The sequence below is a fragment of the Stigmatopora argus genome, chromosome 9 (assembly GCF_051989625.1).
Source record: "Stigmatopora argus isolate UIUO_Sarg chromosome 9, RoL_Sarg_1.0, whole genome shotgun sequence".
Classification (NCBI taxonomy): domain Eukaryota; kingdom Metazoa; phylum Chordata; class Actinopteri; order Syngnathiformes; family Syngnathidae; genus Stigmatopora; species Stigmatopora argus.
Window position 1 is genome coordinate 17995761 of NC_135395.1, and position 18339 is coordinate 18014099.

Sequence of the window (18339 nt, forward strand, 5' to 3'; positions counted from 1 at the left end):
TATCAAAGAAAAAGTGTATTTAACTGTTTTTATTTGAACGTTTTAATGAGATTTCCATTTGGGGGAAAATATATAAATAAATCAAACAAAAATCGCAATGAATATACTCTTACAGAGAGAGACCCAACACACACACACACACAACTGACGAATTTCCATTTGACAATAAATAAAATCGAAGGTCGCAACATGAGAAATGGGACATCCACCATTAATGGAAGCATGCACAATTCTGTAAATATTAAAAGGTGAAATAGTTATTAGCGAAAACACAAATGAAAATTCACTAATTTATGCCCACCATTTTAATGCAAAGCAATGTGGATTGGTATTTTAAGTGAGCTGTCCAATCTTTACTCAAATTTGAAAAAAAAACACGATCCATGTTAAGATATAAAAAATACGGACCATTGATGTTAGTTCAGAAAAACATCGAAATATACTTGGCCAGGTGTATAGATCTGTTTTGAGGAATACCTGAACCCTCCCATCAGTAGGGGGAACTGTTTTGAAAATGGCAGGAAGTACTAGTTAGGTTCTCCTTTGTGTCATTTTACTTGAGGTACAGCTTGAAGTTTGAAAACTAAAAATGTAAATTAGGACACTGTCCAATTAGCGTTGAACCGCATACTGTTTAAAAAAAATTCAATATGGAATAAAGTTGGGAAACACCGCACTGTATATTATTAGGAATGGCACAAGACGAACTCGCATCCACATGTATGATGGTCCACAGTCAAGAGATGAGTGGTCAAAAGTTCTGAATATGCCTTTAAAAATATGAACGGCTCCCTTCACTCTATCTGGGGGGTATGGGGGGCAAAAATACACTCCTAAGACTGCTTAACCTTATTTTTCTCCTGGTCGTTGACGTGCTGCTGATGCAGCGGCTGCTGTTCTTCCCTGCTCTCATCTCTCTCCGGCCGTTCGTCGCCCTGCCGGGCGATGAGCAGGCGGCAGGTGAGCAAGATGCCGAAGACCAGCGCGTGGGCGTAGCGCTTGAGGGGGTCCCCCACCAGCTGGTGAAAGAACAACACGGCTAGCATGACCAGCAGGAGCACGAAGTTGGCCACGTCCTTGGGTCGCCCCGGAACCAGGGTGAGGACCACGCCGCAGGCCACCTCCAGGGAGCCGATGATCTTGCGGAGCAGGACGGAAGTGATGCCGATCTTTTTCAGGCCTGGCAGAGCTTTGGCGTAGCTCTTGTACGCCCGTTTCTGGATGGAAAGTACATGGGACGAATGAATTTAGCGGTTGCCATGGACACCAATAGACATCAGTTGTGTGACAATAGATCCATACGATGATATATGGCAATACTTTGTATCCCAACTGCTAAAAACAAATTTATTGGGTTTGATCCCCCCTTGTTGGTGGTCGTAAACAAATTTATTGGGTTCGATTCCCACTTGTTGGTGGTCGTTTGTCTCTACGCGTGCCCTACGACTGACTTGCGACCAGTTTAAGGTGGGATAGGCTCCAGCACCCTGACTCGGATAAGCAGTGTTGAAAATTAACGAACAGTCATGAATGATAGTATATTATATAATCATTGTGGAATTAAAAATCACGACTCTGTTTTTAAAGAGTTTCAATTAGACTCCATGGTTTCACGTATCAATTAGATTTATTTAAACTCGGAGAATAGGCATATTTCAGTGCCATTGACGGCACTCAACGTCCAATCCATATGAAATGCTTTAAAGATTATTAACCATGTCAGTATATGTTCCATCAAAACGATATTTTTTTCTGTCACTTACCACCATGTTAAAATCACTCCACAATAATCCCGTTTAAATTGTATTATCATTTCGTAATGGCGTCTCCCTGATTCCACGTATTAAATTGAGCTCAAGAACTAAATTCCGCCTGCTTCGCCTCATCCTAAATGAGAAAAAAACAATAAATCTCTGGATTTTTAGACACATGCATTCACGGCCTACTTTGCGCACCGATGCGTGTTTGTAGAAACACCATGGTTACGGTCGAACCAGTATTCGGAAGCTGAAACGAGATACTAACAGCGACGTGAGGCGTTTGATTTCTGTTTGTGTTTGCACTGACTCCAATATATTTAGGTCAGCCCCCACAGAACAATGGCCTCCCCCACCTCGCATTTCTCACTCACCATCTCGCCGTACGCGTCTTTGCTGAGCCTCGGTGTCAGTTTGATGGTCCCCATGAAGACGAAGAACAAGCCGAGGGCGAAGGAGAGAGCCACGATGGTGATCGTCCTCGGCGAAGGCATGTTCGGAACCCGAGTAAAGTCGCTTGGGAGGCGATGGGGGATGCGAGTCGGTGTAAAGGATGCTGCAGCAGCTGCCAGGATGGATGGATGGGAGGCGGGGGTGCCTTGCCAAAAAGTGAGCCAGCCTGCACCGACAACCTTTGCTCGTCCGTCTCGGGAGCGCACGCAGCTTCTTAAAGGGACAGCTGCACCTTTATGCTATTTCCGGGGAGGGGTTACCGTGAGACGCTTGCATTGCCGATACTACTGCTCTGATACTAGGTTCATATGTTCATTTTCCGAACTGCTTATCCTCACAAGGTTTGCGTAGGGTGCTGGAGCCTTTCACAGCTAAGTATGGGCATCTGTGTAGAGTTTGCATGTTCTCCCAGGGCCTGTGTACGAGTACGGTGTTTGTAAGGTTTTTTGGGGGTTTGTAAGGGGAATCATAATCATTTATAAGGGCAGTTATCGGCAGAGGTTGACAGGTATGAAATAGTCTGGTTAAAAAAAATGCAAACTGTCTCACACTTTTTGCCAATTTAGAAGATGAAATGATCTTTAGTAGATGCCAACGTATGTATTCGATTTGTCCAGGCTTTTTTTTTCCTTTTTTCCTTTATTGTCCTTGTTGTTGTCGCTCCTTCAAGGCAAGGATGGCTTTTCTGTAGAGATCTGTAGAGAGTCGAGATTGTTCTTACATAATTAGACATGATATTTCAAAGTTGACATGTTAGACCTTTCACCCTTTATATACTAGTTCTGGTCATTCCCCAAAAATAATAATAATAATTCCGACATTTGAGACCTTTAACTATTTATGTGAGGCTGTGACTATTTTTTAGTCATTTAAAAAACTGAAATATTAGCATTTTTTTTATCTATTAATAATTATTCAATTTTTTTGGAGTATTCAAATAGATATGTATAAACTGATGACAGCGATAGAACTTAGCACACGATGCAAATCTTGATTGGGTGACTTCCCATCAAAATGAATTGGACGTCTAAGCCCATCAATAGGAGCCAATGAGTACAATATTATTAAAAAATAATAATAATAATAATTTGGGCATGAAAGGGTAATATTTGCAGGTCATTCTCACCAAATGTGGTAGAAAAGTGAACAGGCTCTGAGGAGGCTCCTGAAGTTCCTTCTGTGTTGATCTTGTTTCTCCTTTTAACTCTCACAACCTTTTTCCTCTTTTTGGCCTTGACTGAACAGACAAATTATTGCATACATATTTTAGTCTGGTAATCTTTCGATTTGAGGGCAGTTTTTCCATGAAACTATCATCAGTCCTTACCTTTGGGGGGATTCTGCTCATCGTGTGGTGATCGGGGCCCATCGTGGGGTCCGTCCTCCTTGACTTGGACCTTCTCTCTGGGTCTCCCTTCGCCGCTGGGGATGAGAGCGCTGCCGACCTGCTCACCATCCCCCCGATTGGACTCCTGTTCCTCCTGATCGTTTATGACTTCCTCATCTTGTTTGGCTTTCATCAGCCTTTTTTTCCGTCCGCTTGATTTCTTCATCTTCTTTTTCAGGGTCTTCTCCTGCCAAATGTCATTTTTCTCGCCCATAAATACAATATACTCGGTTGGAATTAACCCGTTCAAGTACTAAGTATTAAAATATTACTATGTCGTTTTTAAAATACTTGAATTTCGGGGTATTTTTGAAAAAATATTTTTTTGCGACCACCGTTCCTGAAAGCGTTAAAGCCGAAATGCACCCACCTTTTGCAGGATTTTCCGAATTGGCTGCAGCTTGGCTTCCCCGATGCTTACGTTCCTCTTATTTTTTTCTCTGTGAACTTGGCGAAGATCGGTCTTGCTAGTTCTCGTCCTGCGGTGAAACGAATTTTTGTTAAGTTTTTGCAACCTTACTTATTGATGGAAATATTGCTACAGTCTACTTCACCGTTCACTCTTGCTTCTTCTGGGCTTTTCCGCTTTGTCGTTCCTTGGTCTGGGCTCCTGGGGGGTCACGCTGTCCCGGGCCACACGGGAACACAGCTCTCCGTAGTCCAAACACACGGCTCGCAGTAGCCAGCGAAGGCCCCGCAACGCCTTTCGGTCCGACCAGCGTCGAAGGTCCATTAAGGCCGAACAAGGCTCCTGAATTCCAGTTGGAGTGATGTGAGTTAGTCCCTTAGCATGCGCCGCGTCGGCGACGGCTTGCGTTACACTTACTATATGGCACAGAGAGCGGCTTTGGTTGACCAGTTTTTCCAGGGACAGCATCTCGATCAGATCGCTTCCAAGCAGAGCGTTCATTTTGTCTTGCTTGTTGGCCAAGCTGCAAAAGACCAGCACAGATTTTTTCAAAGGTCCAAAAAAATGGTGAGCATGTCCAAAAAATCTGAATGACTGCACTAGTAATGTCATTTCACATGTATTTGGGCATTTTTTTCTTCCTACTTTGAAACATTCTGAATATCCACTCCTGTCATTGACAATAAAGTTTGCAATATTTCAAAAGGGCACCCAAAAGTGGCATGTAGTTTTTTTTGTCAAAAATGTATACACAACCACCAAAATTCGACAAAAATATATTTTTCTTTTTTTCCAATGACTCTATTCTGTTAAAAGCTAAGGCACATGTGTCAAAGTGGCGGCCCGGGGGCCAAATCTGGCCCGCAGCATCATTTTGTGTGGCCCGGGAAAGTGAGTGCCGACTTTCTGTTTTAGGATCAAATTAAAATGAAGAGTATATATGTATATTAAATTGCTTGATTTTCCCCCTTTTAAATCAATAATTGTAATTTTTTTAATCAATTTTTTTCTGTGTTTTTAGTTCAAAAATCATTTTGTAAAAGCTAAAAATATATCTAAAAAAAAGCTAAAATAAACATTGTTTTAGATCTATAAAAAAACTGAATATTCAGGGCTTTTAATCCAGTTCTTTTAATCCATTTATATAAAAAAAATTCTAAATATTATATTTAAAATGGTCCAGCCCACGTAAAATCAAGTTCACGTTAAAGCGGCCCGCGAACAAACCCGAGTCTGACACCCTTGAGCTAAAGGAATGACCCAATATCAATACTATAGGTGACCTATACATACATATATATATATATCATGCCGCTAGAGGATGGTGTTGTCAAAGTTTGAATGTTTAAGAAATGGCTTGCAATTACACTAAAATGGGTTTTCCTGCCACTCTGGGCTGCTTGAGCAGGAGAGCCAGAACCTCCTTGACCTCTTTGATCCTCGATCGGTCGCTGGAGTCCACCACAAAGATCACACCGTGCGCTTCCCCGTAGTGCTCCCTCCAGGACCCCTGCGCCGTTGCCGAGCCCCCCACGTCCAGCAAGGTGACCAGATAGTTCTCTAACCTCAGGTCGGTCCTCACGCAGCCTTGCGTGGGGCCTCCTTCAACGGTGTGGGAGACTGCAGGAGATGAAGGAAGCAGTATTTTGTTAGCGACCTGTCTTATCCTATAGGCTGATATATCACAATATAATGTTCAATTTAAAAAATGCAGTCACTGCTGGGCGTGTACCTCTCATCATGCCTCTGATGGAAGACGTCTTTCCCGCTTTGTCAAGACCCACCACAAGGATGGTCATTCGCCTACAAAAAAAATTCAATATTAAACTTGCAAACGGAACATTTGAAAACTCTCAATACGATGCCATCGCTTCGCCAAACGATAACCACAACGGATATCCAAAAGCCATATTATAGCATGTACGCTGGAGGGCAAGGTTACCTGATGGGTTCCTGGATTTTGGAGAACCAGGTACAGCAGTTGCTCATGAGGGTGAACATGGTGTCTTGAGGTGAACAGGGTGTGCACATTGGCCACCATTTTCTCTGCAAACGGTATCTGCTATCCACACACACACAAAAAAATGGTCACTGTGACTTCTCGCACACATTGATCCAATCAAAACTCGAGCTGAGGAAAATCTAGAACACGGTTGGAAAATTCCTTCAATCAAACGCCATGTTGTCGTGTAGAGCGTGCTAAAGCAGATGACAAGAAACAAAACACGCAATAAGAACTGGCCGTTCTTTCTGTTCTGTAATCTACTAAAGCCAGTTGGGTTTGGCTCTCTTTTGCCAAGTTGTTAACAAGCTGACCCACATTTGCCTTGCCACCAGGTCACCATCCTACTCAACCAGTCTGGGTGTCACCGTGAGACCGGGATTGGGAAAGTACGCTCATTTTTCCCCTCACAGTGGAAAATAATTGATATCTAGCAACATCATTGGAAAATTATAAGTGAACATGGACGAGATTCTAGTTAAAGGTTTTGGCATTTCCTTCCATCTAAGAGTGAACCAACGTTAGGTCGCAAGAGACAAACAAAACCAAACGAATATATCCATAAAATTCTCAGAGCAAAATACATATGGGCCACGTTTATAGGATTTTTTTTAAATTGCTTTTCCAATTGATTACATTTGTTTTGATTATTTTTTAAGCATAATTAATTGGATTTTCTTCAAAATTATTTATAATTGTACTTGATTTCTTTTTTAAATGCATTACCTTTTAAATATCTTTTTCAAAACAGATCCTCCATTTCATTCATGTATTTTATCTAAAATTATTTGGCTTGTTTTGCTATTGACAATTGCACAACAACAATATTAATACTAAAATTGGATGTCAAATGTTGGCCCCAATATTTTGTCCCGAGGGCCGTGATTGGCCCCAAGGCCGACAATTTGCGATCCCTAAAATCATCAAAAATGGTAGTCATAATAATACTTACAGAAGTAGACCAAGGTCCATGCATTTATTGGCGCTCACCTATGCACCACCATCTTGCACCCACCTGTTCCGACACTTAATCAGGCTCACACTAAGCCTGCGCTCGCCCCATTTGGGAGGCGTAACGTTTGTTTTGGTCTGTTAGCCAATCCCGAGGATGCCGCCTAAGCGCCGGGCCTATGAGATGGGATGCCGTTTCCTCTTTAATGGGACTTATGGGTATCCTCGCGAGGTTTGCTTGGTCTAAATGGGCTAAATGAGGCTCAACGGGTTGACCCACCATGTCTGAATCTGGCAACATATGGCGTTTGGCAACGTGGAGGCCGAGCCTGACATAAAACATGCGTGTGTGTGTGTTACATTACGTACAATGTATAAATGTGAGGATGGCTAGATACACAACATAAGAAAAGCTTATCTTATTTATTTACATTGACAGGGATTTTGATTAGCACTAGCCACTCTCCTAGTCAAATTGAATTGACCTCTATCGCTGTCAATGGCATCACACAACTGCCAGTCAAATGTCACGCTGTGTTCCAAAATATAATGCATAAAGGTTATGTTTATCTAGAAAGAAGTTTCAGATAACTAACTGGAGTACGTGCGGTAAAGTATGCAAATCGGTCTAAGGTAAAATGATATTTGTGTTGTACTTTATATTTATATTCTTTGAATGTAACATTATACAGTGTTTAGAGACTCATTTTTGTTAACAAACATAGATGCTTACAATATAAAATGGGGTACATTTGTTAAGTTGTTGTACTTTATTATTATTACTGGTAGATGATTGATATCACTAAAAAAATGAGTGCGTCATTTCTATCTTGTTTTCTCTGCCATGCCATGATTAGAACAGATTAATTTTCTTATCTCGATTAACACAGTAAAATAAGTTTATCGACAGCAGATTTACACATTACAGTGAGAGGATCAACCTGTTACGTCATGTCATTGCAAACTGAATCATGCCATTAGTTGACTGCGGTACAGAACAATACCACTAGAAAGCGACAAAATCAACAATAAATCTGAATTGAGGCGTTATCATTTCTATCAGGTGAAAAGATAAGACAAAAATGTGCCAGTTGATTAAGATAGTGCACTTTGTTTTAGTAAAAATCCATCAATACAAGTAAAAACAATCATCTGTAATTTAGAAATGATTTTCTGTGCGTGTTTGAGTCGTGCACATGACTTTAAAGATGGAAAATAACATCTTATAGAACGATTTGAAGGTGATCTTAAAGTTTTAATAGTTCCGATTTTTGTCCATAACACTTCCACTGATGTCAGCGTAAAAAAAAAACAGCTGAGGTCAAGCGAAACTGTCCCACCCACATAGCGCGCATGCCTGAAAGCCCCCTGACAGTTGATTTGGCCCTCTCCACTCACATTCCAATTCACAAGCGCCTTTCAAACAAAGGTGGCGAGCTTTTCCGCCATCCGCGTAATGAGATTTCCATCTTCCGCCCTCCCCAAGGCCCGAGCGGAGCAGTTTGGAGTCAGTGACCCACCCCGCTACATGCATTAGTAATGACTAGCCTCCATTTACGCCGCCTGCTTCCTCCTCGGAACCAGGCCCTACTCATTTACCGAGATTAAATCGGACAGGAAGTAGATTACATGCTCAGGGGGGTTAGCGCAGCATTGTATTTTTTCCCTCAACAGGAAACAATCGGAAATTGAATCATGTGACGTCACTAAACTACTATTGCCATCATTAAAGCTGTTCTGTGTGGTACTGGTGGCATCATTTTTATTTTTTATTTTTGCTTCCGATTCTGATCCCGATATCCAGCTGTGTGGGACTGTAACGATTTTATTCTTGTAAAACTAAATTGCTGAGTACTTACATGACTATAAAGTAACGGCTACGAGGGCCGCTTACTCATTGGCTGCCGTTGACAGAGCCAGACAAACATTGTTCCTTCTTTCCCTGAAACTAGATCTGAAAAACTATACATCATTGCCATGTTATTTCTGGTAGTCCCAAAAACAGATCACATACTATTAGTAAATATGCAATCCTCCTTTTAAATCTACTTTTGAATAAAATACCACTTCAACGCCCAAACATTAAAAAAAAGTGCAACATCGACCCCTGTTTTGTTATGATAAAATCTGGAAGACTAAAGTGGTTTTAAAAAAAAAAGGCTGTCGTATTCACATTTAAGTGAACATTTTAATTTGGAAGAATAAGTTCAATTTTAGTGAAATATTATTTCTTTTTAAATTTGCTTCATCAGTGCATCCCACTGTTAACCTAAAAAAAATGGCTTAAATTTCCAATGACCTGGATTTAAAGGCTTTGTGGCTTGCTACATTTGTCCACAATGTCATTCTTTCTGCAAACAGGAGCTCGTTTTGTGTTGAACGGTTAACAGTTAACGCTTAACCTCAATTTCAACAGGCGTTCCCGCGGGTCGTGTGACCTGAACATACGGCGTGACAAATGAGGACACGTCTGCGTAAAAAAAAAAGTCAGCGTCTTCTTGCCGAGTGAGTCATTCTTTGTTTTTGTTTCTCTCTCTGGTCCAAGGACTCGCAATGAGTCAACACTAAAAATGGAAGTGAAAAGTAACTGGATCCTCAATGCTAAATGTATCCCGTGAAAAGTATTCCGCTCCTTGTTTCACTTTGACGAACGAGATGATCGACTACTACTAAATACTCACCACCAAAGGGTGGGAAAATATAGCTCTATTCATTTTTGGTCACCTTCTCGTCAACTCCTTGGCTGCCATTTATATTTTGAGTCAAAAGTGTTGATTTAAAAGTGTTATAAATGTGTTTCAAATGGAATCAATAAAAAAAACACTAAAAAGAATCAATTTTTGGTGAAAGGCCCTCAAACGGATGTCGCGCTGCTTCGCCTGCTCTTATTCTGAAGACAGCTTCCAACCACATCCGCCATCTTGTTTGTTTCTACGCTAGCTTACTTGCACTTGATATTCCCCCTAAGCACCAGCATGCCGTGAAACAGCTGAAAACACGCAACCGCAATCACGGCCACCTTTCGCCGCTGTCCCGAAATCGCATGCCGGAGGACGAGGGGGAAGAAAAAAAAACGCCATCTGGAGATTTTTGGCGAGGATTCAATTGATAGCGTGACGCGGCGGAACTTCCACGCCGACTGACCGAGCGATCGTCACCCTCACCGACGCTGACGCCGAGGAACCGCTGCAAAAGGGCGTCTCAAAACTTGGCGTGCGTCCGATTTTTTTTGTAAAACACGTTTCAAAACTTGGCGTGCCTCCTATTTTTTGAAAACACGCCTGAAAACTCGGCGTGCGTGCTATTTTGAAGAACCATGATGGCAGGTTGGAGAGACAACGCCGAAGAATTTAGCCTTCAACTAGTAGACGTTCCATCGTTTGAATGCGTTCGTGGTTAAAGCAGAAAAAAACAAACCAAAAAGTTTTTTTGCACCCCCCACATATCTATTTTTGACTCTCCATGGAGGAGCAAGAGAGGGAGATCACCGACCCGGAGCCGTCGGCTTCGGGCAGCGCGGTGGTGCTGGTGGTGAATCCGAGTCGAGTGCGCCCCCCACTGGGTGCGGTACTCGCCACGGTGCTGTACTGCGCGGAGCTTCTCAACGCCGCCGTCCTCTGCAGCCGTTACGGGCGCACGGACGACGAGCATTGGCTGGGCTTCACCATCGCCTTCATGCTCCTGCCGGCCATCCTCATCCAGTTCACGCTCATCTTCATCCATCGGGATCTGGGTCTGGACCGGCCGCTGGTCCTCCTGCTGCACTTGCTTCTCCTGGGGCCCGTCATCAGGTAGGCAAAGTGGGGCTGGGCTGGGCGCGACAATACGGCGATAGGTGTATGTGTATACATTTCAGCAATGCGCTTATTTATTAATTAGTTTATTTATTGCCTATTTATTATGTCTAAAATGTCTTCTCCTGTGTCTGTATTCTCACCCTCTTGCTACTGTAACAGTGAAATTTATCCCAAATACGGGATGAATAAAGTTATCTAATCTAGATTGCAATCTATGTATTGAGCACCCCTGCGTTAGACGCTTAAAATGTTCCAATGCCAGATGAGTCGCTGTCCTAAGACCCCCACCCCCGAGACCCTGAATCAATAGTTCATTGAGATTTCACTCCCAGTGGACTTTATTTTGAAATCTCCCCCACTCGAAAAACACAGCTCGCATTGTTTAGCAACCTTGCCGTTGATTATTTTTATTCGGGCTGGTTCTTGGCTGACCCCCACAGTGTCCCCTGCACGCAACTGTCATGACATTTAAAAAGAGGGGTGTCAGAAAGCGTTCTTGAAATAGCCCTGTCCGCTTTGATTCTTGAGGTAATGTGGAGGAGGGAGAACCTGTTTGGCGGCACTGCATTCATTTTACATTCAAATCCTGGCCCCAATCCCGATTTCCCATGCTTTGATTCGTCTACGTTTACATTCGTGGAAATGCTTGTTACTATTTTCGCCGCAGATAAGCTAACAATCTGATTGTGCCGTTATCCAATTGCCGTGCCAAAACAATTTGGCACACACTTTTTATTACGCAGATCAAAAATGAAGAAATGTTATGATGCCAAATTAGCGTGTGATGCCCCATCATTGTTGCCTTATCGACAAAATCCTTAAGTTTTTTCTTTTATTAGATACAAATGTATTCTGTTTGTTTGTTTTTCAATATAGGCTTTTTAGCGGAATCCTGATCAGGAAAAAACAACAACTTTAAAATTTATGAATGAATAAACCAATCCAGTATTCAATAGGAATCTTTCTAATCCTGCTATAGTTTGGAGAACACGCCAAAAAGCCTTTTTTTTGTAACTGCCCGTTTTCAGCAGCTTTTTATCTGCTTTCCACTCCTTCACGCTGACCAACATCAGTGAATGATGATTGAAGTGGACAAAGAGTGGGTGGTTGCCTTTTGATATGACACCGAGGCAAGTCAGTGAAACAAAGGGTAGAATGAGCGCTTCACAGTAGCATCCTTCCTTGGTTCCCCTTCCTCTGTTTTATCTCAAGCTGACGTAAACACTTGGGCCGTGGCGCCCGTCGACTTCCTGCGCTATCCTCGGACATGATTTAATGAGCGCTCTCATGACTACGCAGGAAAACATTCCCCGGAGTCCACAGTTCAACATTCAAATGGGAAATTGCAAATAAATGTGAGTGCAAGGGCTAAAAAAAAAGAAGGCAGATTTAGCACACCTGCAGTACAACATTGCTTCTTAGCATTTTTTATTTTATTTTTACAGTTTGTCAAGGGTGCTCCATTTTTTTCCCTCTGAGTGCCGCTTTCAGAAATTTCTAAGGACCAATTTAAATTTCTTTCACTTGAGTTGATTGGAGAAAAAAAAGATCGGCCGCTAAAATGTGTTTTTTTGTGTACGCCTTTTTTATATAACATAAACTCGTTTACCTTAAGCACATACTTGGCTTACCAAACGTCGTCATTTCTGGATCATGCGCTCGACAGGTCTCAGCACGCCGGGATTGACGGCGTCACGTGATGTCCCTGGCCCCGCCCCCCGCAGACCTGAGTGTCTTGCTGGAGGCCGGGCGGCTTCAAACAGGAACGTCTTGCTGAAGCGCTGGCGAAAGAATTTCTTGCCCAAAATCTATGGCGACACACCAGTCATCTAAACATCCGCTAGCATAAGCGACCTTAAAGGAAAAGTACCGGTTCTGACCGGTGTGGGCAAATGCTCCTGTCAGTCTAGCGCGGTGTTGGCGGTAATAAGGGCTCGCTTACTGCCCGCTGCCAACATTTGGGTCAAACCCAGGTCAAGGACCACCACGTCGCGTCTACTCTGCAAAATTAGAGGCCGGCCGGCAGCGTTGCAAAACATTCCGGCGCGGTGGTGTGAGATGACGTGTCGCCATGAGAATCCGAGTTTGGGCTGATTTTAGAAATACTACCGCCCTGCAACCTCTTCAAGCGGGGGTGTCGAATGTGGGGGAGTGGCCCGCTAGCTACTTTCTAGCTCATTCGTGTACTGTGCGTACACAATTTAAAAAGTTGTGTCATCACGTGCACTTTGCTCCATTTCCTAGGCGCAATCACATTCGTTTTTCCGTCCTCTGCCGTCAAAACGGCGTCTTCAATGGCAGCCAATGAGTTTACAGGGAACTTGGAAATGCCCCAAAATCAGCAAGAACTAGAAGCAATTCATGGGAAATTATCCAAAATTGACCAGGCTTGACCCTAAAATGGAAGCAAAAGTAACTCATTGCCTGCCATTGACAACGATAGACGTCCAGTTCACTTCAACTGGTGAGCAAGCGCACTTTTAGGGCAAAATTTGAGTTTGACACCCCTGCCTTTAAAGCCCCGCCTCGCCTTGTATGAACAGTGTTTTGTTTGTCCTGGAACTTAACACAGAGACCATTCACCTTGCAGACAACCACGCCCCTGTCAAGCCCTGTGGGAAGTCGTTTCCCTGCCTCGGGCTGCCCTCTTGTGGAGCCTCAAGGCGTTGGAAACATTGTTAAAGTCAGCAAAGTTGAAAGGATTTGACGGATATCCATGTCAATGGCAGCGTGTAAAATTTAGCTAGCAAAACAGTGACCTCTTTTGACACGGTTTTGCATAGTTTTTTGGGGGGGGATCTCATGGCTGGCCAGTCTAATGTCGTCAATGGCGACCTTCAAATGGCATCCCATAATAACATTGAACGAAACGTGTGTCTAAAAGTCTTCCAGTCTCACGAAACGCCTCTTCTGTCGCTCTTGTAGGTGTCTGGACGCCCTGGTGGTTTACTTCCGAGCCGGCGGGAAGGAGGAGCCTTACGTGACCATCACCAGGAAGATCTACCTGAAGAGGCACGAGCAGACGCCCGCGGAATGTCTAGTCAGCCGCTCGGAGCGCATCCTGGCCACGCACAGGAACGCCTTCAAGCGCACCAGCGTCATCCAGGCCTTCCTGGGCTCCACGCCGCAACTGACGCTTCAGCTCTACGCCACCATCCAGGAGAAGTACATCCTCCCCGTACGCCGTAAGCAAAAGTCTTATCCAAAATAATAAAGCACAATACCCGGAAAAAGGCCAATTGTGGAGAAATGGCATGGGGATGCTTTCCTCTCACTTTCTGTTGTTTTTTATTTGGCCACTTGGGGGCTCATTGACGGCGCCGGGCGTCCATTTTGACCGGAACGAACCCCGTCAATCACATTGAAAGATGAGCATTCACGGCCAGTTCTCCCAGTTTGAATGAAATTAATATCCATCACGAGTGGGCCTCACAGTTCTGGCCTCGTGGGTTCGATCCCAGGTGGGTCCTCACTGTGTGGAGTTTGCATCTTCTCCCTGGGCTTGCGTGGGTTTTCTCCAGGTGCTCTGGATAACACTCTAAATTGGCCCTAGCTATGATTGGTTGTCCTTTGTCTTCCCTGCCTGGTCCCCATAATTAGCTGGGGTTGGCTCCAGCACCCCCAGCGAGCCTCAAACGCAAATGGCAGGTTGAAGATGACAAAAAAGTGGTTGGAAAAATATTAATTTCATCAAAGAAACAATTATAAGTATATATGTGGGGAGTTTTGCTAATTGGTGATGTGTTCCAGTATTTTACAAGTCAACTACATTTGACCTTTTTCTTCACTTTAGTATACAATACACATGGTTAATTAAATTCAATATGTCAATAGAGTACCTAATAAGAGAGGAGCAGTGATGTGTACAGATTGTACGGGAGAACTTGTTTGACAACATTCATAGGAGGGAAGTTTTCACTAATTAGCTTAAGTGAAGACTTGGCCAAAGTGTGGAAGTTATGAAGGCTTGGCATTTTTTTTCCATTCTTTTTGTAACGGGCACATTTTACATAATTGCGCTGGCGCTCATTTAATAACACTCGCTCGGTCCTATTTATAGTTGTTGTGGGCGGTGGGTGGATGCTTTGCAAACAAAAGCTTCATACATACAATGCCAGCCAATCGCAAAGGACAACCAATCGTAGCTAGGGTTAGGCCAGGGGTGTCAGACTCGGGTTGGTTCGCGGGCCGCTTTAACGTCAACTTGATTTCACTTGGGCCGGACCATTTTAGATATAATATTTAGATTTTTTAATATAAATGGATTAAAAGACCTGGATTAAAAGCCCTGAATATTCAGTTTTTTATAGCTCTAAAACAATGTTTATTTTAGCTTTTAAATATATTTTTAGATTTTACAAAATGATTTTTGAACTAAAAACACAGAAAAAATGGATTAAAAATGACAATTATTGATTTAAAAGGGGGAAAATCAGGAAATTTAATACACATCTATACTCTTCATTTTAATTTGATCCTAAAACAGAAAGTCGGCACTCATGATTTATTTTCCCGGGCCACACAAAATGATGCGGCGGGCCAGATTTGGCCCCCGGGCCACCATTTTGACACATGTGGGTTAGGCAATTTAGAGTCTTCAACCAGGGTAGACTGGGATGCATGTTTTTGGGATCTGGAAGGAAACCGGAGTACCCGATAAAACCCACGCAAGCTTGGGGAGAACACCCAAACTCCCCACCCGGGATCGAACCCTCGACTCCAGAACTGCGAGGCCGACGCGCCATTTAAAATGTTGCGCAAATCGACGTGCCGCATTCAATGTTTCCGAGAGCTTTGGAGTCAAAAAATGAAAAGCCATTCTTTTAAAAAGAATGATCTGGTTGGCATCCGCAGTGACCCTGATGATCATCGCGCAAATCTCGGTCATCTACGGCGCCCTGGTGTGCAGCGTGCTGGCCGTCGAGATCCGCTACGACGACTACAAGGTGCGCTTCGGGCCGCCCGCCTACCTGTGCATGATCCTGTGGCGAGGCCTGGAGATCAGCACCCGCTTGACGGCGCTGGTCCTCATGAGCACGGCGCTCAGCCACTGGGTGTTTGCGGTGGGCGGGGCCAACCTGCTCTTCTTCTTCTTCCTGCCCTGGGCCGAGCTGTGGGCCAAGAAGGGCTCGCTGCCCCGCGACGTGGAGAAGAACTTCTCCAGGCTGGGCACGGTGGTGGTGCTGTGCCTCTTCACGCTGCTCTACGCCTGCGTCAACGTCTTCTGCTGGTCGGCCGTGCAGCTGGACCTGGGCCACGCCGAGCTCCTCGATCGCCGCCAGCGCTGGGGACGCCTGGCCGCCTACTACGCCGCCCGCTTCGCCGAGAACCTGCTGCTCATCTCGCTCTGGTACTTCTTCAAGTCGGACTTCTACGAGTACGTCTGCGCGCCGCTGCTGGCCGTCCAGCTGATGGTCTGCTACGGCCTGGCCGTGCTCTTCATGCTGGTCTTCTACCAGTTCCTCCACCCGTGCCGAAGCCTCTTCCGCCGCAACGTCCACCAGTGCCTGCCCTGCGTGGGGCGCCGGGCCCCCGCCGTCCCCCACTCCTACTCCACCGCCGCCACCATGCCGCTGATTCCCGACGGGGAGGGGCGGGAGACGGACATCTTGGACATTGCCCAATATCCTTGAGGGGAAATGAGATGACGGAGAATTGCGGATGACGGCTTTTGGTTTAGCCACGCGGCATATGGTGACAAGCAAAAAATGATGATATGGAAATGATCTGTGGTTTAATGGCTGCAAACCGTGGGTGTCCGCTTGTTTGTGGTTTTGCTTTGGGGGGGTGTTGGGAAATTTTTGATGAATTCTGATTTAAATTAGGAGTTTTTCATTGGAATTTATGGCGATCGGAAGGTCGTTTATGAAGGATGGTGAACTCGTAATCCGCGTTTGAATGAGTAGTACTACTTTGCACCCTAATACAGTACTTTAGCGATATTCTCGTGCCAGCAATTGAGATATCGTTTTAGGAACTTATGCTAACATAGTATTGGCTGCCATTAACGGCGCCAGATGTCCACATTCAATTCATTCCTGTTCAAACGAATTGGACGTCTGATGCTGTCGGTGGCAAGCAAGTGTGTATGATGTCAACCCCAATTTTGCAACAATATACTTTTGCAGTATTTTTGGGGGGGACATTTTGCACTGAAATCTCAGTCTGTTAGGAAGGTGCATTTTGTCAGACTGCCTTTTACGGTGCTAAAATTAGAATTGTTTACATTTTAAAATAGCTGGTTCTTCCTCGTAGAAAATCATGGACTGATTTCCTCGCTCGATCATCGATCATTTTCTGCGTTCTCGTATGAGAAATCGTATCGGGATGACTAAGGAGGAGATTTGGCGCGTTCTTGTGGCATTTTGGAAAGCTTATGAAAACTAAAAAAGGGATGAAATGAATATAATAGAACATGGGAGGTTCACTGGTAAAACTATTGAAATGATATTCACGGGTTGATTAGATTTTAGGGCCATCTAGGACAAAAGTACTGGTTTTGCTTGTCACTATATGTCAAGGGCAGGATATTTTGGAGTACTTGAATATTTGACGGGCCTAAAAATGTTCCCTCAAGTGAATCTTATCCACAACACGGTGACATTTGAACTGAAATGACCGACGGCTCCATCAAAGAAAGAAAGGCCATGATTTGGCTTGGCTTTCCTCCCAAAGTGGATTTGTTTGCACCCCCTGGAGAATGTAGCCCACCTTGGGACAAAGAGTGCCTTGAGAGCAGCTGCCTTCGTGGACGCGGGCCAAAAAAAACAAAAAAAACAAGAAAGTTGCTCCACCGCGTCTTCCTTCCGAAAGCCAAAGTCGGAAGGAGTCGCTTTTGGTGGCAAAACTGCTTCGACCGGCTGACGAGAGGCCTCGCCTTGATCAAACTGGTTTTTGGTCTGGGACAAAAACAACAAGGAGTTCTGTGGGAAACAAACATGGCCGAATGAGCAATTGGCATTTAAAACTGCAAGGCAAAATTGTAACAACAACAAAAAAAACCTACTGCTGTTGGAGTGAAATTTTAAGATGATACACATGGAAAAACTTAATATTAACATGTTCCTAACATTAACATCTTTTTATTATTACTTGAATGACTAAGGCGCACCTGACTAAGATACACCTGATAGCAAAACTAAAAAAAAAATCATTTTAGATGCATGAATAAAAAAACCATGTTTTTTTTGAACGCTTAAAATGAGTGTAAAGGTTCTAATCTGTTTTCATAACAACAAAATAATTTCAATTAAACTGCTTACGACCTTCACAATAAGGTCATGCTAAAATTTCACAAGGAATGGCCGAATATTCTCCAATTTTTGGAGAATGGCGTTTGGAAAAGAAGGTTTTCAAAGCCATGGTATTATGATTTAGTCATGGAATTACTCGGTGGAAAGCATGTTGTAGAGTCGTCTGCTATTTTTATTTTTCACCATTTTGCTAATGAATGTTCACTTTGTCTTTTGTTTTTGTTTTTTTGCAGCCGGTGCCTTGCGTACTATCTTGTATGACTTGAAACTTTAGTAATTAAATCATTTTTAGAGCACTTTTTCACAACACTTGTACACAATTTGGGAATT

General features: G+C 43.8%; 3 protein-coding genes across 4 annotated transcripts; 1 reads left to right on the forward strand and 2 right to left on the reverse strand.

The window, feature by feature from the left end:
- Positions 1–14: 14 nt before the first annotated feature.
- Positions 15–2276, reverse strand: tmem35 (transmembrane protein 35). Its single transcript, XM_077610364.1, has 2 exons — positions 2132–2276; positions 15–1217 (listed from the first exon to the last, which is right to left on the reverse strand). Exons 1-2 carry the CDS (start codon positions 2249–2251, stop codon positions 834–836), a joined length of 504 nt encoding a protein of 167 aa, XP_077466490.1. The 5' UTR covers positions 2252–2276; the 3' UTR covers positions 15–833.
- A 490-nt stretch (positions 2277–2766) lies between these two features.
- Positions 2767–7052, reverse strand: arl13a (ADP-ribosylation factor-like 13A). Of its 2 annotated transcripts, none has more exons than XM_077610363.1 (10): positions 6961–7052; positions 5949–6065; positions 5739–5809; positions 5374–5626; positions 4424–4529; positions 4152–4348; positions 3968–4076; positions 3538–3784; positions 3337–3447; positions 2767–2905 (listed from the first exon to the last, which is right to left on the reverse strand). In XM_077610363.1, exons 1-10 carry the CDS (start codon positions 6978–6980, stop codon positions 2850–2852), a joined length of 1287 nt encoding a protein of 428 aa, XP_077466489.1. In that variant the 5' UTR covers positions 6981–7052; the 3' UTR covers positions 2767–2849. The 2 variants fall into 2 exon arrangements, with proteins under 2 accessions (XP_077466489.1, XP_077466488.1); XM_077610362.1 differs by having other exon boundaries at positions 5949–6068.
- A 2787-nt stretch (positions 7053–9839) lies between these two features.
- Positions 9840–18316, forward strand: xkrx (XK related X-linked). Its single transcript, XM_077609232.1, has 3 exons — positions 9840–10750; positions 13682–13941; positions 15611–18316. Exons 1-3 carry the CDS (start codon positions 10422–10424, stop codon positions 16387–16389), a joined length of 1368 nt encoding a protein of 455 aa, XP_077465358.1. The 5' UTR covers positions 9840–10421; the 3' UTR covers positions 16390–18316.
- The last annotated feature ends 23 nt before the right edge of the window (positions 18317–18339 follow it).